This window comes from Strigops habroptila, chromosome Z (genome assembly GCF_004027225.2).
Source record: "Strigops habroptila isolate Jane chromosome Z, bStrHab1.2.pri, whole genome shotgun sequence".
Lineage (NCBI taxonomy): Eukaryota > Metazoa > Chordata > Aves > Psittaciformes > Psittacidae > Strigops > Strigops habroptila.
The window spans coordinates 50,543,609-50,565,048 of NC_044302.2; the positions used below are offsets into that span (position 1 = coordinate 50,543,609).

The window sequence follows — 21,440 nt, forward strand, 5'->3', positions numbered from 1 at the left end:
CTTTGCTCTAAAAGCCACAGGAGCTTTAAGGCATTTTATGCTCTTGTAGGGGCCCATCTCTCCATAAGCCCCTTGCCACCAGTGCACTGCATGAATTCCCTGCTAGCACTTGGACTGAAATGTTATGTGTGGCAGGAGTGATTAGAAACCTCACTGCTTCCCTGCAGAAGGATACTGCTCCCACAGGAGGTCCAGCTGAACGGCATGCTCCTAATCTGCCTCAGCACAGCCAGACAGCAACTGATAAAAGCATTTTGTGCTAACTGAGGTGGTTTTGTACCGAACAGATTAGGAAGGACATGTTTTGTCAGCTGAGTTGCAGAGACAATAAGGAGGAATTTAATAACAGCTTAGACAGAAAAAACAGCTAGACCAAGGCAAGAATATCAGCCTCTGATAAAAACAGGCATAGGAAATTATTTTACACTCTTTAATAATTCTTCATACTCCATTGAATGTTCCAATGACACTGATTTACAAGGGACAGTTGTAACAATACAGTTTTCAGTTTAGACACAGCTCTTCAGTAATAAAATTGTACACACAATCAGTAGCAACAGTAAGTTTTCTTGTAGAGATGAACCCTTAGGACAAATCAGTTCTGTGTTTCCCCTGGTTGTAGGTAGTCAGTTCCAATGCCTACAGGTCAAAGTCATTTAACAGTTCCTGCTGTAACATCCTTCTCGCTATAGCTCATACATTTTTGTCAAGCATCCACTTCCATATGACAGATTCTGTCTTGGACACACTTTTAAAATTAAAGGCTTGGTAGCTGCGTTTGCAACCTGGCTGGGCAGCCTGTCGATTTCCCAGCTCTGCAGCTCAGTATTTCTGAGTATGCCTGACTACTACAGAACTGAGAATTTTAGAGCTTCCTTGCAATCTCAGTGACAGTAAACAGAAACATTTGAGAGAAAAAACCAAACATTTCTCTTAGAATGATTTTTTTGTTTTGTTTTTTGGCTTTGGTTTTTTTTTCTGTTGGTTTTTTTTTAATGGAGTCTAGATTCCATCATGTTTTTTTCTTAGGATTCGCTTGATTTGTTTAGTCACGCGTTTGTTTTACGTGAGACGAGGTGTTTTTCTGTTAGAGTACACACCTAGTTCTTCCTTCAGTGGTTAACTTAGCTCAGAAATAGCATTATCTTTGCAAGTATCACTATGCTTGTATCACAGGTATAAAACCCTATTAACCGTCATGTGAAAGAGAGGGAGATTTTCTCGACCCCTAGTGTTTGATCTGTCTATCAGTGCCCCAGGAAAGCCGAGACCCCTGTGCCCAGCCAATCTGTCAGCACCCCATTATAGGGACCCTTTCCTGAACAGTCCTGCTGGATCAGAGCGTGATTTGACTGACTTTTTCAGGGAAATGCACCAATAGCATCAGGGGGGCCCCTCAGTGGATTTCTCACTTTGTTACCCACTACTGATGACTGCTGGTGCCCACAAAGGACCAACACTAACATTTTATGGAATAACACTATTAATATAAAATCGTGACAAATTAAGGTTTGTGATTGCCAGTGATAGGGACTGTCTGCAAAAACAAGCTTGAAGTGATACACAACCAGACTATAATCACTGATAACAGCTAGCATGCGTTAGTTGTTTAGCATGCAAAAGATAAAAGTTCTTTCCCAATAGGTATCCCTATGGGGGAGAAGGCAGGTTCAGCCTGTTGACTGATCCCAGAAGTTATGATGGAGCCTTCCCTGCTTTCCCTTTTGTAATTTCACGTATTTATACCATTTGATTAATTTGATTTATACCATTAGGAACTTCCCATAACCCTCCCTCCATGTACTGATCGGTCAGTTAATTTCCATAAGGTTACACCGTTTTTGTCAAAAGGACACCCTAGTCATGTTTTGCTGACACATGAAGCCATATGTTGACTATGTCCATGTGCTCCCAAGGTATACCAGGCTTCAAGAATAGTCTTTCCTGATTAGAGATTCGTTAGCTCCGTTTCTTAATCTGCCTACACAAGGGCAAAGCCTCCCCTCCTGCTTTCAGTTCTTTGTTCATCAATGTTGTTCATCCTGACCTTGCAGGAGGCCCTTGGATCTGTCCAGTCTTCCCCATAGTAATACAGGTTTTGACTTTTTAACTCTGTGCCTATGGAGCTTGAGTGACTAGTCATACACACTTTGTTACTGATGGGTGTAAAATCCTCTCGCTTTGCTTTTAAAAATACAAATCTAGTTTCCTTGCTTGGCAGCTGCTGTGCAGTTCATCAGTACACGCTGGCTTTTAGTTCCCGCTCCTGCAGGTAGCACAACAGAGACTGGCTGCGGGGCCTTCATTCTGCTCCACGCTCTGGTCAGTTTCTCTCAGCATATGCCAAGGTTGTGGGGTTGCCCAAGGAACTATCACCAGGCAGATTCCATGCATGCCAACTGCATCCCATCCTGGAAGTAGCAGCTGCATTTTATCCTAAGGTTTTCTTAGTGTTCTAATTTAACTTTGGGGGACTAAGGAGAGGTGGTCTGTAATTTCCCCAATTTTCCCACATGAAACTTGTCAGTAGATGACTCTTCACTGATTACCTCTAGACATGATTCAAGAAGGCCCTAAGTTGACCACACCATAAGAAAATAGTCCAAGAGTCTTGTCAGAGGATCCCACTGTTCTTGACACAGAAGAACAGGGCTAAAGCTAAGGTCTTTCCTCAGACCACAAGTGACCACAACTCACATCCCCAGTGTGCTGTCCCAGCAGACACTGATCATCATCTTACTGCAGGATGAGTGATTTTTCTCTGCAATCCATGCCAGTGTCTATAAAGAACACTCTGCCTTATTCCAAGTTCCTTTTGCGTATTGTTCATGAAAGAAAGGAGGAACATAGTGACACCATATGCAGAGGCAAAATTCTCTTCCCTCTTAAGGATTGCATTTATCTGTTGTATATCTCTGAGCTTTCTTGACTGGTAGTGACCAATATACTACTTTGTCCTAAAGACCTGGAACATCCTGACTGATCAGTACTCCATATTTAGAGTAATTTCAATTAGAAACCATTCATATGGTATGATATAAACATACACTTTTTGTTCTGTACTGGAGCTTCAACTGTGGTAAAGAAAAGGCACAAAAAACCCCCCAGGGAACAAATCCCCAAAGGTTTGAATCATAGAACCATAGAATGAAGTAGGTTGGAAAAGACCTTTAAGATCATCAAGTCCAATGTCTACCCCTGGACTGCCAAGTCACCACTTGAAGTTCATGTCCATTTTAAATGTTCATGTGCCACTATAAACATGTTTTCTCTACTATTGGGAAAGTGTCAAAAACATGAAAAAACCCCAAACTAGATAGCTTTCATATATTTCACTCTCTCTGAGTTGCTTTAAAGAATGCATTGACTTAACATATTTCAAGTATAAAATAATCTCATATGGTTTAATTACAGCAGCTTTTAATGTTTAGTATCAGAAAGACTGTTCATATTATGGAATAAATACTAGTATTTATTTGTTCCTTTTACGACCATCTCCAAGAAAATACTTCATAACAGACAAGCACTCTATCTAAGAACACAGTTTACAATAGCCATTTACTGAAAACAGGGCAGATACAGTTTTCTTGTACAGGTATACGCATCCTTTGAATTCTGTGCTGCAAGTGCCTTCTGTCTTTCACAAAGGGGAGGAAAAGTACTTCTTTGCTCAAAATATGCATGGAAAATATATAGAAAGCCTACAGGAGCAACAAGGTTAAGACATTTATAGGTCCCAAATAAAACCATTCCTTCCTTTCCAGTTCAGTGAAGATATGTAACACAACCAGTTTGTTATAATTTCTTCTGAACTATGACTTCAGTTTAGTTTGGTTACAAAGGGTGAAGAGAAAATACACGATCAGATTTTCAGCTGTCTGAACAGAATGCCAAGAAAAAAAATAAGCAGATCTTATAGGGTCCTTAAAGCATTGTTCCTGACTGTGCAGATAAGAATTCAAGGCTCCACTGAATACATCAAGTGTATTGAAAGTTTCTGGGATGAGAATACTCCAGTGCAAAAGACACCTCAGTGCAACAGAATCTCCCTAAAAGGGGTATTTTAATCCCTACTGGCATCCGAGAAGAACGAACTACACACATCTAAACGCCAAAAGACACACACACTAAAAAATTTCAGAAAAATGCTTTGTTATCTGTTTTTATTACAAAATGACACTTGGTGTTAACTGCATACAATAGCATGGGCTGTCAGTGTTGCATAGCTGCTTCTACGTGAGGCAACAACTGCGCCAACCAGAAACAGGTTACTTCATATCTACTACAGCTAAGTTACCTGCAGTTATTTCTGCACTACCTGGTGTGACTGTTAGGAACCAGGAGTGGTTAAGCCACGGCATAAGAAATTGGTTTATTGCCTTATAAGTAGCAGGTATAGCTTTATCATAGAACCATAGAATGGCTTGGGCTGGAAGGGACCTTAAAAGATCATCTAATTCCAGCCCTCCTGCCACGGGGCAGATATACCTTCCACTAAACCAGGATGCTCAAAGCCCGATCCAACCCAGCCTCAAACACCTCCATAGATGGCTAGTAATGTTATTATGTATCTATTATTAAGAAATAAAACCTTTATGTGGTACATTTCAATAATTAAGCCTTAATATATTTCTTGACTGCACCTAGAGATATCACCAGTAGCAGCAGTGTCCTAAAGACTATACAGCACTCTGCACTCCTCTTTCATTGCAGTATGTCTTCACCAGGCTATAAATACTACACTGGATTTTAAACTAGTTGATGACCCTGCTTAGTACTGCTTTAGAACAGCTTGAGAACTTAACACTGTTTTCTTCCATGTTCAGTTACTGCTGTTTGTCTGTCAGTGTGCTCTGTTCAGTGCCTGAGCTGTGCTTGTTCTTAAGGGACCTTCCAATGTATCTCCAGTATTCCTTTCGGATGGTATCTTTTTCTTTAGCCAGAATTTCACACAACTATGAAAGAAAATTGAGAGAGTGGAGTTATACCAAAAGCTTACAGAATCCTTAATTATCTTTATAAAATGTATACAATATATGGTTCAGCCCATAATAGAAACACCTTTCTCAGCAACAACAATTGTTTTATTAACCCCATTTGCAACTGTCCGATGACCTCAAACTGATGTCAACTCCAACTGGTAGTCAAGCAATCTGACACAAAACTGCACAAAAATCTCTCCAGTCCTATTTCAATTGCAACTGCTTTCCCATTACTTCTTTCTGTGCCTACCACTCATTATCTACCCCAGACTATTCAGCCTGAAGTACACTACAGTATACTTGGGACTTCCTGAGAAGTTTGATTTTCTTTTAGTGATCCAGTAGGCTGTAAACCTCTTCATTCAAAGCAGTGGTGGAACATCCTGCTCTTGAATCTTCAGTACTTCTGACGGACTGACAGGAGATACTTGGTTATGGTTTTACTCTTAGCAGACTGTCCCAAAAGGATTCTCCATGCAAGTCAGTAACCTTCTCTCACAAGATGTTAGAGTTGGTGCTATAGAGATCCTTCTACTTGTTCTGTTTTTTGTTGTATTTTGATCTGGGTGAGCAGTGAGGCACAGCAGAAATCACCCTACTCACACAACATTTTGTGTAAAATTTATATCATATGAACACTATCTATAAACATTCTAGTCAATTCACTTTTATTACGCAGATGACATTGCCTTAATCAGTGAACCAGAGTTGAGAAATAGGAGCTTTGATAACTAAATAGATGAAGAAGTCAAACTCTGTGCAATAGTATAAAGGAACATGAATCTGGGACGTACTACTACACTTATTTACACTCTGGTCCTGGAACACAACAAAGGAAAAATGTTGAAAATGAAGAGTGTTGGAACACAAGAGATCCAGGCAAGAACTGCAGTTCTAATTAGAGTTCCAGTCTGTCATATAGTGAATGAAAATTGGCTTTGTAAAAACTACACTGCAAACAGCAGCAAGAAGCTCCCCGAATATGAAGCACAAGGAGATACACAGCACTGCTAGAAGTCATAGATTCTCTGTAGGAAATGGTGCTGACATTCCTTACTGATGATGCCATTGCCTGCTGGCTTTTAGGTTAATTCTGCCGGCTTTCTTAGCAAGAGCCAAGAAGTGCAAAGGGCTCCTGAGATTCTGTTTAGATATAGATACTCTGAGAACAAGATTCACTAACCCACAGAGAAGAAAGGTAATCCAACGCTAACTTTGGAGCATAACAATGCCTCGATTGTTGAAACATCTTTCTTCTGCAGGCAGTATTAGAAACCTTTTGTTTACTAATAGGTGAAGAAAGCTTATAGTGATTCTGTATCTGGCAAATTATTAACTATAGATAAATTCATGAGACCCTTGTGATTATCTGGCTTTCATGTTCAGCTCTTCATAGAGCTCCTGTGATTAACAAGTAACCTGTTCTATTTACAAAAATCAATCCCATTTTGTCGGGATATAAAACAACAGAACAATAAATGGCATCCCTGAGAAGCAAAACCAAATTCTCAAAACATACCTCCAATGCCTTGTTTAGTGTTTCTTCCTTGTTATCACACTGGTTTTCAAGCATATCTTCATACATGTCCACAAGAAATGCGATCAGATAGGGTGAACTGTGGCTGGGCTGTAAGTTCAACAGTTGCTCTAACAGATTTGGATACTGAGAAAGACCACGATCCTGTAGAATCCTAAAACAGAGGTTAAAAGTCTTGAAACATAACACTGGGAAACATGTTGTGAAGATTTTTATTTCTGTTATGGTTCCTTTATGTGGAGATCAGTTTTGAAATAAGGGTGCCACTACAAGTAAGGCAGAAAGTAAGCAGCATTCAGCAACAATACAGCTTCATGTTATAATTATGCTCATCTGAACAGAAATTATACTGAAAGTATAGTCATTAGTTCTTATTCCATGCTCTTGAAAGCAGTAACATTACAGGTCAAGTTTTTAAAAGCATGAGAAGTACTTGCAATCCTCTTGTAAGAGCTACAAGGCCAGATACTTAGTGGAAAGTTACGGAGAAACTAGGTTAATATATTAACTCCTTGTGGAGGTTTCTACCTGCCTGTTTGAGAACACAACACTAGAATGAACAGCAACAAGCTCTTTCCAGTTAAGAGCTAGCCATAAGATACCTTCTACAGATAGTCTTTGCCCCACAAAGAATGATGCCTTACCCTTTTAAGTAGTTCCAAGCGCTCTCATTATGTGGCACTGCAGTGATCATCTCAAGAGTGTATCTGAAGAAATAGATGAATGCAACCATTAACAGTGCAGTTAGAAATTACCTGAATGTGCTCAGATGGTCCCAAACACATCCCTCTAGTCTGTGTTCCAGAGTCTGTTTGCAGATCATCTCAGCTGGGCCATAGATGAAAAATGCCATGCAATACAATCCCCACAAGTCTCAGACAGGCAGATATCATGAGAACTGTTTTAAATTGTCAAGTGTTCCGTTTGCTGCATTTTATACAATTATGAGACAGTTCTCAAAACTACGAGCAATTACACTAAAAACCAATATGATGTACTCTCCTGGTATACTAATGGAATAACTTGTGTCCTGGTGCTCAGAAATACCAAGGGGCTGAAAACGGCTAGTGCAATTGAAGCCCAGGGTGAGCTATGTTAATAGGACTGCAAATTGTATGTTCTGTATCTACTTGCAGAATGCTTTTCATGATGCTGCACTTGAGCAAACCCAGAGGAAGGCAGAGCTTGAGCTTTCAGCTCATCCTCTCTTCTGCAGTAGTTCTTATAAAGCAGAAGTTAGGCAACTCCTCTAAAACCAAAGCAATGAGAGGCACTTGCCATGCAGCTGCAAAGCCACATTTCATCTTCACAGAACATTTACCTTCTGCCCTTCCCCAGCATAACCAGGCATTCAGCTGATTTTCAGAGACAGCAGACACTGATAAAAAATTCTGTAAGCAGTACTGAGGAAAAAACCCCCAAAACCGAAATACCACCACAACCCTAAAATTTTTTTAACCTTCTGCAGTCACTATATCAAGCAACGAGCAGCCCAACTACAGTTCTACAATGACATCAGAGAAGTCTTAACCTTAGACAGTCTGATTCTTAAAATGGTATCCAATTATCTTGAACACAGCACCATGTACAAACAGATCAAGAGAGGATGTCAGGTCTAACCTCTGGAGAGAAAAAGCTGGAAATATCCAAACCTAACTCATGGAAATGGTTCAGATTTATTAATCTGCAGGAAAGTTGTAAACTGGAAATAAAACAGCAGTTTGCAAAGGCAACCCTGAAAGGTGGTGGGGGCTGAGATCCTCTATGAGCAACGTACCAAGGGACCTATTCAGAGACTCATTCTTACTTCTAAAAAACTACTCAAAAATTTGCAGTACCTTCTTTTCATTGCTTCTTCACTTCAGACAAACTTCTTCTCATAACCATCAACCCTGATCAGCAGTCTGGGATGTGAAAACCATACAAGAAAGCTTCCCTTACTACCACAGTAGTAAAATAAATGGCTAGAAGCCCAGTTCTCTTCAATTATAAACATACTACTCTGAAAGTTTCCAAAGCCCATCTTCCCCAAAACTAGCCAACTAATACGAGTAGTTGTCTTCATGCTGACCACATATCCCTGAAAGCTCCTTTCTTTTCCCAGCTGCATTATGTTCCTCACAAAAGGCAATTCCTCCTCCTAAAATCCATGTCCACCTCAACTTTAAAACATTGTGGCTACTGTACTACTAAAACAGCAGTTCAGTACTGCACTGAGAGTGCCTCTCCTTCCAAGCTTTCCAGGGATAGGATGTAAAATACTAACAAACAGCACAGTTTATGTGGTTCCAGTGACAGAGATTTTCTGCAGGTTGTTCCACTACTGCTCGTTGACTAAGAAAGGCCAGAAGTTTTGTTTGCACAATAAACAGCAGGGCAGGAAGACAGATGCATGACAATAGCTTGCCTGGGGTAAGCATAGCCTGCTTCAGTACTACTCAACAAGTCAGTGGTACCGAACACACCTGTATATGCACTAACACTTTATCTGCTATCCATGACAGCGGGCCCAGTAAAGGCAAGCCCACAGAGACTGACAAAGTATTGCTTTGCTTTCACGTAGTGGAGAACGCTTAATGTGAGCATGAGTAATGTTACTAACTGGACTTCTCTGTCTAGAACTGCTGGATCATCATAGCCAGTAGTGTTGAAGATTACGAAGTGCCGCTGGTTCCAAACAGAGTTGTTTCTCACATCTTCCCTCAGAAGTTGGTCTACATATTCCAGTTCATTGTCCCACAACTTGAACTCCTATGGGAAGGGAAGAAAGAGAGACTATCACAATCAAATGTTTCCGTTTTATAAAATATATTCTCCTTCCTCCTAAGTTCTCTGAACATTAGATACACAAACTTTTCTAAAGAAATTAACAAAAAGAGAAGAAAAAAGGGTACGCAAGGAACACACTACACTGTTCAGTTGCACACAATGGTATCACGTCATTATTGAATTCACACATAACAACAACAGACCTTTTTGAACTTTTAAGTAACCAACAACAGACCTTTTTGAACTTGTTTCTAAAAGTCAAGTTTATAGTTTATACCACACTGTAAAACACAATTGTTTTCCCCCCTTTTAGCCTTAGAAATGAAGTGCCAAATGCAATTCAGATTGTATTTAAGAAGCAAAACTCTACAACCTGAACAAGTTGTTTATTTAATCAAGAGTTCTGTGGTACAATACCTGAATAACCCACTGTCTGTGTTGCCAAGCATGGTAATTTTTGGCATCTTGGTTAAGAATGTCAGCTATGAACTCAAGCTCTTGGGATGGATCCTGCAGCCACTCCACCAACACCCGTCTATGATGCCTAATGACAAGAGAAGGAAACTATTTCTAGAATAGTCTAAAAATTTTTGTGAGCATATGGTCTATATTAAAACAGGACAGAGCAACTGTACTACTTAGAAAAAATACTAGTTAAATACTTCAAATTAAATATACCAACCAAAACATTTCACTTGGCTCTGAGAAACATACAATGTATACTTATACTATAACGGATTCTATCTACATATATGCATTGGCCAATCACCTCCTTTTTGCAAAGTTATGTTTACTTGCAATAACACATTTCCACTTTTAACACTCATGGCCAAAGTCTTCAGCAGAATAAAATCTTCTAGTACTATATAATTTCTCTGCTTTAGTACAATGCTGCTGTTTTGCCTACTCTCCCACTCATTTGAAAACCCAAGAAGTAAGCAAGCTCCAAAAGCCAATAAAAGGAAACACACTCATTTCTATCTGGCCTTTTGCTTGCCTTTTCACAAGTAATTTTTTTATCTGTCAGACTTTTTAGCATGTCATAATCACATATTTAGAACAAACAGCTGAAGAGTACTGTGGCAGTGATGCTGATGCAACTCCATTTAAATCTTCCACTACTGCCACTGAAGCAGATGCAGAAAGCAACTCTTAACAACTTTTAGGATCAATGATCACAACTGATTCTGGACAATTTAAAACCCAAAATCTATCTGCAAACACATTAAGAACTGAAAAGAAAACATGGTATTACCAGACTTGGTAGTTCTTTGGCTGATCTTCAATGATAGCTGTAATATACTTAAGTTCCTCATGGAGATCCTTTCCCAAGGACTGCAGGAGGACTCTCCGGAAATGCCTGTATAAAAGTCAAGCATTCGAACGCTGCAACATGGCTTTGCTAAAATTCACGGAGGAGGAGACAGAAGAACCTTTATTGACAGTACTTCTAATAGATACTGACTTAAAAAGAGTGCAAAACACTGAACCACGTATCCATTTCTGCTAAAGGCCATTCAATTATCAAACAGCAGAGAACTGGAATACAACTGGTTACGACAGTATGTTACCTAAGATCGCAGCAATCCTGTTTCAAGTTAACCTCTGACTACCCACACTAGTCTTATCCTCATAGAAACTATGACTTATGTGCTTAAAATAACATAAACTTCCTGATTTTATGCAAGTTAGTGGAATAAAGACATACAAGAGGTACTTGTTAGCCTTCAGGAGTTAAAAGGTCCTACTCTGAATATTATAAATTCACTATTTATTCATTACCTCATTGCACATTACCTTACAGATCTTCGAAAATGCTCTGCTTAGTGAGCATATAATTATTTAGCAGGATATAGTAGTTATCATGGTTTTATGACTCTTGAAGCCAACTGAAGGCATCTTCAGCATCTCGCCAAGGCCACATTATCAGATGGCCTTGGCACCTGATCTATTTTTAAACAAAGTTCTTTTTGCAGCTAATCCTGACCTGACTGATAACATTCTCAAAGCCGAATGAATGAAAACCACCGAATCAAAATGAGACACAGAAAAATATTGAATAAAGGCTTTCTTCAGAAGCTGACTGGAAGTCTACACCACTCCTCTCTGAAAACTCAACTAGTCATGCCCTGATTAGACTGACACAATTATTAAAGACATAAAAGGCTGGCAAATGATGATCAAATGATGGTAGAAATAATCCCAAGATTATCACTTACCATACTGTGTAGTTTGCAGCATTTAACTCGATGGCATCTGCTGTTAGTTTGAAGGCTCTTTCACTTCTCTCATCCTGCTGCAGAACAGCCCGGAAGTAATCAAAGACATCTCGAACTAAATAGATAAAAGCATCTTATCCAAGGCTATGAGACAATGGCCTGATTAGGGGGAAAGGTTAGTAATCATTTGAATAATTTACTTCCTATTTTTTGTACTTTAAATATACCTCTTTAAAATGATAATTACATACTACTTTGACAGCACTATTAAATGATACTAGTATACCAAAAAGCTGCAAAAGTATCTTAAAAGTACACCATCTGAATAGCATCCGAAACAATCAAGAAAAGTTCCTTGCTACTAACTCACATGATCTGCCCAGATGCGGGAGCTTCGCATGTTGCTTTGCCACTTGTGGGCTAGAAATGCCTTATTATGTGAACCAGACTGTCTGATGTATTACCTGTTAAGCCTTATGATTTTAAAATAAAACTTTGGCTATTAACATCTCAGGTGAAGATTCAATTTCAGACATGTTTGGTGAAAACATCACACACAACCACCATAACACAATAAACATTAATTTCTTCACAGTACTGCTCTAGGAGGTTTGTTATCCAAAATATGAAATTATGCTTTAACAACGCTAAAGACATACAAATTTAGCCACTCTAAAGTTTTGTAGAACGTATTTAAAACTTACATTTTTCACTGTAGATGATCTGAACAACAGGATTTGGCCCATCATTTTGAGGGATTGGTTCAATATCTGCCCATTCCTTCCTGTCCCTGTTAATACATGTTTTTTTTTCTTTTCAATGCTTCTAGAAAGGACAAAATGCTACTTAAACCACTACAAGGCACAAATCTATGCGTAGCAACATATCCTTGTTCCCAAGGTTCACTATTATTGTCACGGTGTTATTTGGCCCCTCACTACAAGAGAGACATTGAGGCTCTGGAGCGAAGCCAGAGAAGGGCAAAGGAGCTGGTGAAGGGCCTGGAGCACAAGTGTGATAAGGAACAGCTGAGGGAACTGGGGGTGTTTAGTCTGGAGAAGAGAAGGCTCAGGGGGGGACCTTATTGCTCTCTACAACTGCCTGAAAGGAGGTTGAGTGAGGTGGGGTCGGTCTCTTCTCCCAAGTAACAAGCAATAGGACAAGACGGAATGGCCTCAAGCTGCGCCAGAGGAGGTTTAAATTGGGTATTAGGAACAATTTCTTCGCAGAGAGGGTGCTCAGGCATTGGAACAGGCTGCCCAGGGAAGTGGTGGAACCACCACCCCTGGCAGTGCTCAAAAACCGTGTGGATGAAGCCCTCAGTGACACGGTTTAGTGGTGGCCTTGGCAGTCCTGGGGTAACAGTTGGACTTGATAATCTGAAAGGTCTTTTCCAACCTAGCTGATTCTGTGATTCTATTGTCTGCAACACAGAGGAGTATGCCGACAAGTACAGGAGGTGCTGACACATGTGGCCGCATCAGAACCTCGCGGCAGCACACCCCGCCCGCAGGCTGCCGCGACACGGCTCCGAGCGGGACGCGACACCCGACGCTTCCCGCGTTCGTCCCCCCACGGCCACCTGCTCCCGCTGGCGACGCCGCGCCCTGCGAGGCGAACAACCGCACCTGTAGAGCACGTAGCCGGCGTCCTCCCCTTCCTCCTCCTCTTCCAGCAGCTGCCCGAAGCCCCCCTCCGGCTCGCCGCCGCCCTCGCCCTCCGGCTGCAGCTCCGCCTCCACCACCCCCTCCGCCGCCATCACCCCACTGCCGCTTCCGGGTCCTCGCCGGAACCATTGAGGCGGGCTCTGTGGCGGGGCCAGAGCAGCCGCGTGGCTCGGCAGCGCCTCCCGCGGTGCGGAGGGGGAGCGGGGCCCTACCCGTAGCCGTGGGGGGGGCCTGGCGTGGCCCGGCGGTGGCGCGCCGGCCCGCGGCTCTGGGCATGAGGGCTGCCCCCCGCCCCGGGCCCGTCCCCGGTACCGGCAGCGCCCAGGGGCCACCTTGGGGAGCTTTAACCCACGCACACGAACCGGGGAGGCGGCGGGAGGCTGGGCCACGCCTGGCCCTCAGTCCGGGCGGGTTTTCCCTTTGCACCGCACCCTGAGGAAACCTGCGCCTTCGAGCAACCGAGTCTAGTGGAAGGTGTCCCTGCCCGTGGCGGGGGGGTTGGAACTGGATGAGCTTTACGGTCCCTTCCAACCCAACCCTGTCTGTGAGTCTGACACCAGTATTGGGGTTTGTAGGTGCGAGGCCATGGGACCAACAGCACTGGACAGGTGCTGTGTGAAGCTGTCGTGGTTTAACAGCAGCAGGTAACTCAGAACCACGCAGCCGCTCACTCACTCCCCTCCTTCCTTCCTCCCCTCCACTCCCGGAGGGATGGGAAGGAGGATCGGAAGAACGTAAATCCCACGGGTTGAGATAAGAACAGTCCAGTAACTAAGGTACAATACAAAACTACTGCTGCTACCACCAATAATAATAAGAGAAATAACAAGAGAATATGAAACTAAAAGAGGAAAAGGAAAAGAAAACAATGAACACAAGTGATGCACAATACAAATGCTCACCACCTGCCGACCAATACCCAGCCCAACCTGAGCAGCGATCTGGGCCTTCCTGGTGACTTCCCCCGGTTTATATACTGGGCATGGTGTGCTGTGTTATGGAATACCCCTTTGGCCAGTTTGGGTCAGGTGTCCTGTCTGTGCTCCCTCCCGGCTTCCCGTGCCCCTCCTCACTGCCAGAGCATGAGACTGAAAGTCCTTGGTCAGGGTAAGCATTAGTTAGCGACAACTAAAACATCGGTGTGTTATCAGTGTTGTTCTCAGCTAAAGTCAAAAACACAGCACTGCACTTGGTACTAAGGAGGAGGAAAATGACTGCTGCTGCTGATCGCAGGGCAGTGACCAGCAGCATCCGCCCCGGGTGCGTGTCCCGCAGCCGGGGTGGGGTTGTTCCATAACCGGGGCGGGGGAGGAATGTGTACCACTCGTGCGCCCCCTACTGCACACCCCACAGATGGAGGCAGCCGCAGGGCCCGGGGGAGGCGCTGGGGCTGCGGGAGGCCTCTGTGGCGCACCGGGAATTACCAAGGGCAACGGGGAGGGGGACTGAGGGGAGCCGGGGGGAGGCCACATCCTGTGCTGGCGCTGAGCAGACCCCCCGGCCTGCCTGTGCTGGGCGAGTGCGGGATGGGGGCGTCCGGGAATTGGGGGGAGGGTATCGAGTTTGGGAGGGCACAATGTGCGCTGAGCCCCCCGTCCGCAGGGCGCGCCGGGGCGCTGAGCCCGGCGGTGCAGCTGCCGGCGCTGCGGCGGCGCCTGGGCCTCCCCGCCGTGCTCCGTATGGTGAAGGCTCCTGCCAGGTACGGCTGAGGGTGTCCTAGGGGACTCAGGGGGTGCTATTCCCCCCTCTATGGGGCTTAGAGCTGTCGCTTCCCACAGGGAATGCTCTGGCCTCATCCTCCTGTCTGGCTGCCATCGTGCCACTGAGGAGCTCCAGCGGTTCTTCACCAGTGCCCGCCGGCGAGGCCAGTACCCGTGTACTGGTGAGTCCCTGGGATGTCACCATGGCATCATGGCAGGGTACCGTCCCCTCCTAACCCCCTTCTCCGCACAGCTCCATCACCGTGGGGGTCCCAGCAGGGCCCCCCTCGTCTCGGAGGGCGAGATCCACACTGGGCTATGCTGGTGGCAGCAGGGTGACACCGCTGTGGTAAGGGGGGGTGCCGGGGGGCTGCAGGCACAGGGGGTGACCCGGAGCGGGAGGGCTGAAGGCTGTGGTGGTGCTGCAGGTGGTGCTGCAGGTGGCGCCGGTGTCGGGATGTGGCAGCCTGGCCAGGAAGGACATGAAAAACACCCTGACACGGTACCAGGTACTGGGGGCCACAGGGGGCTGTACCCTGCTCCAGCTCCAGCCCAAGATGGGTGAGTAGTGCCCGAAAACCCCTTCCTGTGCCCCCCACACTGCAACGATCCCACTGCCCTTCCTGCTGCCTTCCAGCCTTCCCAGAATAGGTCCTGGTTCACCTGATGATGCTGCTGTGCCCAGCCTTGGGTGGCCAGCAGCACTCGTCCCGGGTGTGCAAGGCTCTGGGGGTGCCCTTCCTCCTGCCCTCTGAGCCTTCCCCAATCCACACACAGGTACATGGCTGGGGTTCTTCTTGTGGTCCAGGACCATGCGCAGCATGTCGCACAGGATGGCGGTGCAAAGCTGCCGGGTCACTGCCGAGCAGGGCGCCATGGGTGGATTGGTGTTGATCTCCAGCAGCCAGGGCTGGCAATCCTCCCCGAACATAAAGTTGGCTCCATAGAGCTCGAAGCCACCCTTGCGGGACCCCACCAGCTCCTGCGTGCTTTGCAGGGAAACCACCACCACCTCCGTCGTGCTGGGGACGATCACCTTCTCCCAGGCCTCTGTATGCCCTGCTCACTGCAGGCACAGCTGGAACTGCTGGCTGGACCAGATCAGGTTGCGAGGCAGTTTGGGGTGCCAGTCCCCAGCCAGCCTCCACCACTTCTGGATGGTGACATTGCAGAGGTGCCAGGAACTGGCGTGGGGAGAGCAGGGACGGGTCAGCGGGGTGCCAAGGTGCCCGGTGTGTGGCGCTGGGGTGGGGGGCACTCACTGGTGCAGGCGGTGCAGGTAGAAGGGCCAGGAGCAGAAGCACATGTAGCTGTCGCGATAAAGCCAGATGGTGAGCAGGTTCCAGCTGGTCAGCAGAAACCATTGCTGTGAGTCGAACTTGGTGCCCAAGATGAGCAGCGGCTGCTCCACGTACTTCTGCACGACCCATTCTCCCGGCCGCACCGAGGGCACTGCGCATTTCCCCACCACCTCCCACACCTCCTCCAGCTGCGCCAAGCATGTGATGCCTGCGAGGGGGGACACACGGCGCTGGTGAGACCCCTCCTCACCGGGGAGCCTGTGCCCAAACCCCCTTTTCCCACTGGCTTCACCTCCACTGCAGGACATGGCTCCGCGCCTGATGATCCACAGGTTGTAGTCACCCTCCATGCGGAACTGGGGCAGCTGCTGCAGCCCTGCTGCAGCCCTGCTGCAGGATGCTGGGTGCCAGCCTGGCCTGATCGCTGCAGGGTGGTGACACGGGGGGCTCAGCACCAGCACTGCCATGCTGCATGGCCCCCCCCAACCTGTCCTGCCCCGCACACATGGCACCACACGGTAGTACTCCTGCAGGAAGCAGCCCCAGTCAGCATCGGTGACGGGGAGCATCAGGGAGTCCCAGTCGATGTCGTGGTGCTCCAGCCTGTCCAGCTGCCTCCTGCAGATCTCCAGCGAGGACCCCAGCAGCTAGGGGAGTGATGGGAATGCTGGACCTGTAGGGGTGGCATGGGCTGAGGGACATGGCTCCTGGAGACACATGGGATGCATGGCTTTGGGTGCACTGGGGTCCCAAGCCACAGCCTCAAGCAGCGGCTCAGCCTACAGCCATGGCCCTGAGCCTGAGCTCCTCACCATCCTCACCAGGCTCATCTCCACACACTTACCTATCCCCTTGCCAGGTCACTCCATCAACCCTGGCATGTCCCCAGGCTTCTCCATAGCCAGTTTGAGCAGGCTGTGCGCTGCCATCAGGTGGAAATCCTCTGCAAAGCATTTGAATTGTTGTCACCCTGTCCTGCCCAGGACATGAGGGGACCTGCGACATGGCGGGGGGGGAGAAAGGCAACAGTCCCAGCTCACTGATGAAGGCTTGGCGCTCATCCTCAGCCCCCAGCCAGTGGCACCGCGGGAAGAAGGTGGTGGGATCGGCTTGGTGGAACCAGGGCAGGTTTTGGAGATTGAGGCACAGCCCCGCCTGTGTGAATGGACAAAGGGTGACAGTCGGTCCTGGAGCCACTGCCACCCCTGTTCATCCCCAGCACCATGTCGCCGGCGTCTCCAGGCTCTCACCGTGGTCGTGAAGGCTCTGATGCCGGTGAAGTGGTTCACCATCTGGTCCCACTGCAGCTTCCTATAGTTCACAGTATTGTACTGGCTGGTCCAAATCAAGGTCAGCGTCTGGTCCTGCAGCATGGAGGTCTGCGGGAGGGACGGAAGGGACCAGAGTGAGCTGTGGAGCCCCCAACCGACCCTCACAGCCCAGCCCAGGCTGTGCCCTGCAGAGTCCAGCCCTGGCCCTCTCCACTAACCATCATGTTGTGGATGCCATTGGGGTCCTCATCGTACCAGTGGGCCTCCTACTCCTCTTCCTCCTTCTCCGCAGGAGGCTCCAGGATCTCCACTGTGGGCTGAGCCCAGCAAGATGCCGACCCTGGCTCTGGATGCAGCGCTGCTTCCCACTGCTCATCACCACCATCCTCCTCATCCTCCTCCTCCAGCAGCTTCTGAGTGTCCTGTTGCTGCCCCGAGCGGATGCCCACCCCAACGATGCTGGAGAACTTCTTCCCCACCCAGCCCCGTGCCCACAGCAGCTTGCAGATGACAGGGTAAGGGCCCTGCACCGAGGAGATCTCCTGGATAGGGATGCGAGCACTCAGCCATAAATGCAGTAAACACGTATCCATGGCATGTTGTTACGTATGTATCTGTAATCGGGCTTCCACCTTGATGGCCGCCTCCACATGCTGCCTGGTCCTCCTCAGCAGCTCCATGTTGACCGAGCACTGCTGCTTGGTGCTGGCAGGAGCTGCCAGGGACAAGCCAGGCTGAGCCACCAGCCCCATGTCCCCAGCCCCATGGCAGTGGAGGACAGGAGGGCAAGGGGTGAAGGCACCCATCCTTCTGCTTCTGACTGCCTGAGCTGGGTCTGCCCAGCACAGCATGCACCATGTCAGAGCGCTTCATGCTGGAGTCCCAGCTGATCTACATCCCCCAAAAGGCCCCACTCGGGCCCCCAACAACAGGAGGAACGGCTCCTACTCTGGCAGTCTCTCCCCCCCAGCCAGGCTGGTGCGGTCTGCATGCCAACGAGAGAGTGACTCCTTCCAGCAATAGCCTGAGGGCGAGGGGAGCTGTGTGTGACTTTGTATCCCCCAGGCACCAAGTGCATCCTCTCTCCCCTTGGGGACCGAGGTGGGGTCCATTGCATGGACGCCCCCAACCCCTGCACCAGCCCTGGCCACCGCGCTGGCCCCACTGCCCCACCAGCCCCCCAGTGCCATGTGTGTCGCCACCCAACCTCCCAGCCCCCTTTCTCGAACCCTTTTCCTCCAGGTAGGACCATTCTCCCCGGCTGCAGTATAAAGCACATTTTTCACATCTTGCCTGGTCCGGACTGGTCCAAGGGCTACTGCATGAACTCTCTCTTGTTTAATTTGTTCAAGGGCTTGTTGTTGCTTAGGGCCCCATTTGAAATGATTCTTCTTCTGGGTCACATGGTAGAGAAGGCTTACAGTCAGACTGTAATTTGGGAGGTGCGTTCTCCAGAACCCCACTCAGAAGCTCTGGGAAATGTTGCCACAACAGCAGAGGTGGAAAGTTACAGAGCTACAAATAGCAGGTCCCTGGCATTACTGATGCTCTGGTGCTAAGGTGCAACAGGCACGGTGAGCTGTGCTTCGCCCCCCCCATGGAAACTCACAAAATGGCACCATATTATAGAGGAACTTTCTGACGGGGCAGCGCTCAGGAATCTGGCCTCTGTGAAAGGTGGAATTAGAGGAGGCTTTGAAACAGCCAGTTGTAACCAGTGGGTGACATTGGGGAAGGCAGGTTATCTAAAGTGGTGTTGGTCAGTAGGACAAAGCAGCTGAGCTGGATATAGTCATTAGGGAAAGCTTCAGACCCAGCATTACAGGTTTGTAACCTAAGGCGTGCTGAGGTGCTTTAGAGAGGAGAAGGTTAGAGACAGGCAGAGAACATGTGTAGTAGGGGCCGTGCATACATCTGCATTTGTGCTGTACACTTGGGGAGGTGGGAAATCATTCCATGTATGGTGGAAAGGGTTAAAGTCTTTAATTATGGGGTGCTCAGGTTGAAAGGGCTGTATCGTGTTTTACAATGACGTTGTAGAAAGAAGAATGGTGCCAGAGCAACTATGATGGAGTATAAATGCACAGCTGCAAATGCAAACATGGAATCCAGGACAAGGAAAAATTGGGCTGCAGGTTCTGTCACTGAGCAGCTTTTCAGCTTTTCAGAAGTCACTTGACCTCTGCGCTTTCCTTGCCTCTCTGCCTTTTTTCTGCCCTATTTTAATGGTGAGCTTGGGGATTTCATTTGTTTCTACCGGGATGTTTGTACAGTGACTGTTTGGAGTGCATAGTTTGGTTAGTGCCTCTGGGTATTACAGTAATATAGACTATGGCAATATCATAATGGAGGGGAAAAAACCAGAGCAATCTACTGAGGTTGCTCTGGAATATAGGACTACGTATAGAACATAAAGGAAGTGGAGAAAGATGTACCTAGAGAAAGAGAGTACATCCAGAAGTACCTAAGTAAAAGGAAAAAGTTAAAAAATGCAGAACGTTCTGAAAAAAAAATAAATAAAAGAACCAAGGTGGGCCTAAAAAGAAATAAGGTGTAATATAAGCAGATCAGAGGAAGAGTGCACATATGAATGAGAGAAACCTCAAAGGCTCATGTTTTGTCAGAGCCAGAGCAGAATATCCATGTTCCTGACCTGTGGAAGGAAAGGTTGCATTGTGAGTTTGTTGGATACCAACAGCTTTCTCCATGGGCAGAGAGCACTTGAGACGCAGATCTTTAAGAAATCTGGTTTATTAGCTCTGCTGCTTGAGCAACAATTTGGGGTTTTTTTGGTCATGCTTTATTCCAGAACTAACATATAATCACCTGACATTGCCATTGCTTACACTGGCACCATCTTTACCAGCCACTTAACATAGATGACGGACAGGCCAGATCCTGCAATAGGAGATTATTTCCTCAGAGTGGCATAGTAGGACAAGAAACAGAAGTGAGCTTCTCTGATGCCAACCACCGGATGGAGCTGGACCAAGTATCTTGCTGACGGCATGGGGTGGACTGCAAATAGGATAGCTGTCTGCATTTTAAGTCTGAACCTGTCGGTTGTTGTGGACTATGGACTGCTTCTAAAGGCTTGAAGGATAGTAACTGAGAACAGCAAGCCTGTAGCAGGAACCTGAAGCATGTTACAAACAAGTTCTATCCTCATGAGAGCAACTTAGGAGTCTGCCAACTAAGGAAGCTTGGATGATGTGAATATAACTGAGTTTTTAAATGACAGACCAGACCAAACCCCAGTGGGATCACAGCGAGTCCTTCCATCAACTGTACCAGGCTTCTGATCCATCTTCAACCACCCAGTTTACCTCACCAAACTACACACTTTTTGTGGCATGTTAGCTTTAGTCCTCTCAGCCTTGGAAGCCTTAGCCAGGCCTGCAAAAGCAGGAGTCTGCTTTAGCATGGATCTGCTTTACTAAGTAATACTTGGAGGTTCTTGCTGCATGCCTCCTGGCTCAGGAGAGAGTGGAGATTGTTCATGTTTCAGGTTTAACATCTGTAACAACATGTCACAGAGAATATTAAACCCCACCTAAAGCTTCTACTTAAAATATGATTCCAGCAGCTTTGGAAAGAAGGAACAAATAGGATGGGAGCTGTGATAAAGTGCTAAACAAAGGAGTGGAGGATAAATAAATCTGTCGTGTTCCAGCATTGCAGTGCTAGTTACTAGTTTTCACATTAGGAGGAGCCTGGTAGCTCAGAGAGAAACCAGAGCTCCAAGGTGCAGCATGTGGAGCAGGAGGCGTGTGCTGCTCCAAATGGGGTGCAGGCAAGCACAGCTGTGGAGGAAAGGGGCAGAGCTAGCACAGTAGGGGCACTTACGCTGCCAGGTTGTCTGCTGAGTACCCCTGTGAGCCTCTCAGGAAGGCTGCAGGCATGATTGTCTGTAGAGTAAGATGAGCTGTCTGTATGACGTTGTGCAACTTATGCCACTCATGCATTTCAGTTGAGGCACATAAGGTGTTCCCTC

At 46.8% G+C, this 21,440-nt stretch overlaps 2 protein-coding genes across 6 annotated transcripts; one reads left to right on the forward strand and one right to left on the reverse strand.

Annotated features, from left to right (window-relative positions):
- Positions 1 to 710: 710 nt before the first annotated feature.
- LOC115619915 (protein farnesyltransferase/geranylgeranyltransferase type-1 subunit alpha-like) lies at positions 711 to 13,302 on the reverse strand. 2 transcript variants are annotated; one of them, XM_030512923.1, is made up of 9 exons: positions 13,136 to 13,302; positions 12,212 to 12,297; positions 11,508 to 11,622; positions 10,544 to 10,648; positions 9,706 to 9,832; positions 9,122 to 9,270; positions 7,164 to 7,226; positions 6,502 to 6,673; positions 711 to 3,762 (listed from the first exon to the last, which is right to left on the reverse strand). In XM_030512923.1, the coding sequence occupies exons 1-9, from the start codon at positions 13,264 to 13,266 to the stop codon at positions 3,559 to 3,561; spliced, it is 1,152 nt and encodes a 383-aa protein (XP_030368783.1). In that variant the 5' UTR covers positions 13,267 to 13,302; the 3' UTR covers positions 711 to 3,558. The 2 variants fall into 2 exon arrangements, with proteins under 2 accessions (XP_030368783.1, XP_030368784.1); XM_030512924.1 differs by having other exon boundaries at positions 3,391 to 4,955.
- Positions 13,303 to 14,506: 1,204 nt separating this feature from the next.
- On the forward strand, positions 14,507 to 18,041 carry LOC115619916 (mitochondrial mRNA pseudouridine synthase Rpusd3-like). 4 transcript variants are annotated; one of them, XR_003995169.1, is made up of 5 exons: positions 14,520 to 14,873; positions 14,953 to 15,056; positions 15,128 to 15,223; positions 15,303 to 15,435; positions 17,739 to 18,041. XR_003995169.1 is itself a non-coding variant. In XM_030512925.1 (5 exons), the coding sequence occupies exons 1-4, from the start codon at positions 14,701 to 14,703 to the stop codon at positions 16,244 to 16,246; spliced, it is 1,005 nt and encodes a 334-aa protein (XP_030368785.1). In that variant the 5' UTR covers positions 14,526 to 14,700; the 3' UTR covers positions 16,247 to 17,525; positions 17,739 to 18,041. The 4 variants fall into 4 exon arrangements, 3 of the variants coding, with proteins under 3 accessions (XP_030368787.1, XP_030368785.1, XP_030368786.1); XM_030512925.1 differs by lacking the exon at positions 15,128 to 15,223 and adding an exon at positions 15,652 to 17,525 and having other exon boundaries at positions 14,526 to 14,873; XM_030512926.1 differs by lacking the exon at positions 15,128 to 15,223 and having other exon boundaries at positions 14,526 to 14,873.
- The last annotated feature ends 3,399 nt before the right edge of the window (positions 18,042 to 21,440 follow it).

Excerpts from the sequence above, each read along its gene's own strand:
- LOC115619916 (XM_030512925.1), top strand. The coding sequence starts at position 14,701 with ATGGGGGCGTCCGGGAATTGGGGGGAGGGTATCGAGTTTGGGAGGGCA. Across the intron at positions 14,874-14,952 it reads ATGGTGAAGGCTCCTGCCAG|GGAATGCTCTGGCCTCATCC; the intron begins GTACGGCTGAGG and ends CGCTTCCCACAG. Across the intron at positions 15,436-15,651 it reads CCAGCTCCAGCCCAAGATGG|GTACATGGCTGGGGTTCTTC; the intron begins GTGAGTAGTGCC and ends ATCCACACACAG.
- LOC115619915 (XM_030512923.1), bottom strand. The coding sequence starts at position 13,266 with ATGGCGGCGGAGGGGGTGGTGGAGGCGGAGCTGCAGCCGGAGGGCGAG. Across the intron at positions 10,649-11,507 it reads GCTGCAAACTACACAGTATG|GCATTTCCGGAGAGTCCTCC; the intron begins GTAAGTGATAAT and ends ACTTTTATACAG. Across the intron at positions 6,674-7,163 it reads GCTTGGAACTACTTAAAAGG|GATTCTACAGGATCGTGGTC; the intron begins GTAAGGCATCAT and ends CCTCTGTTTTAG.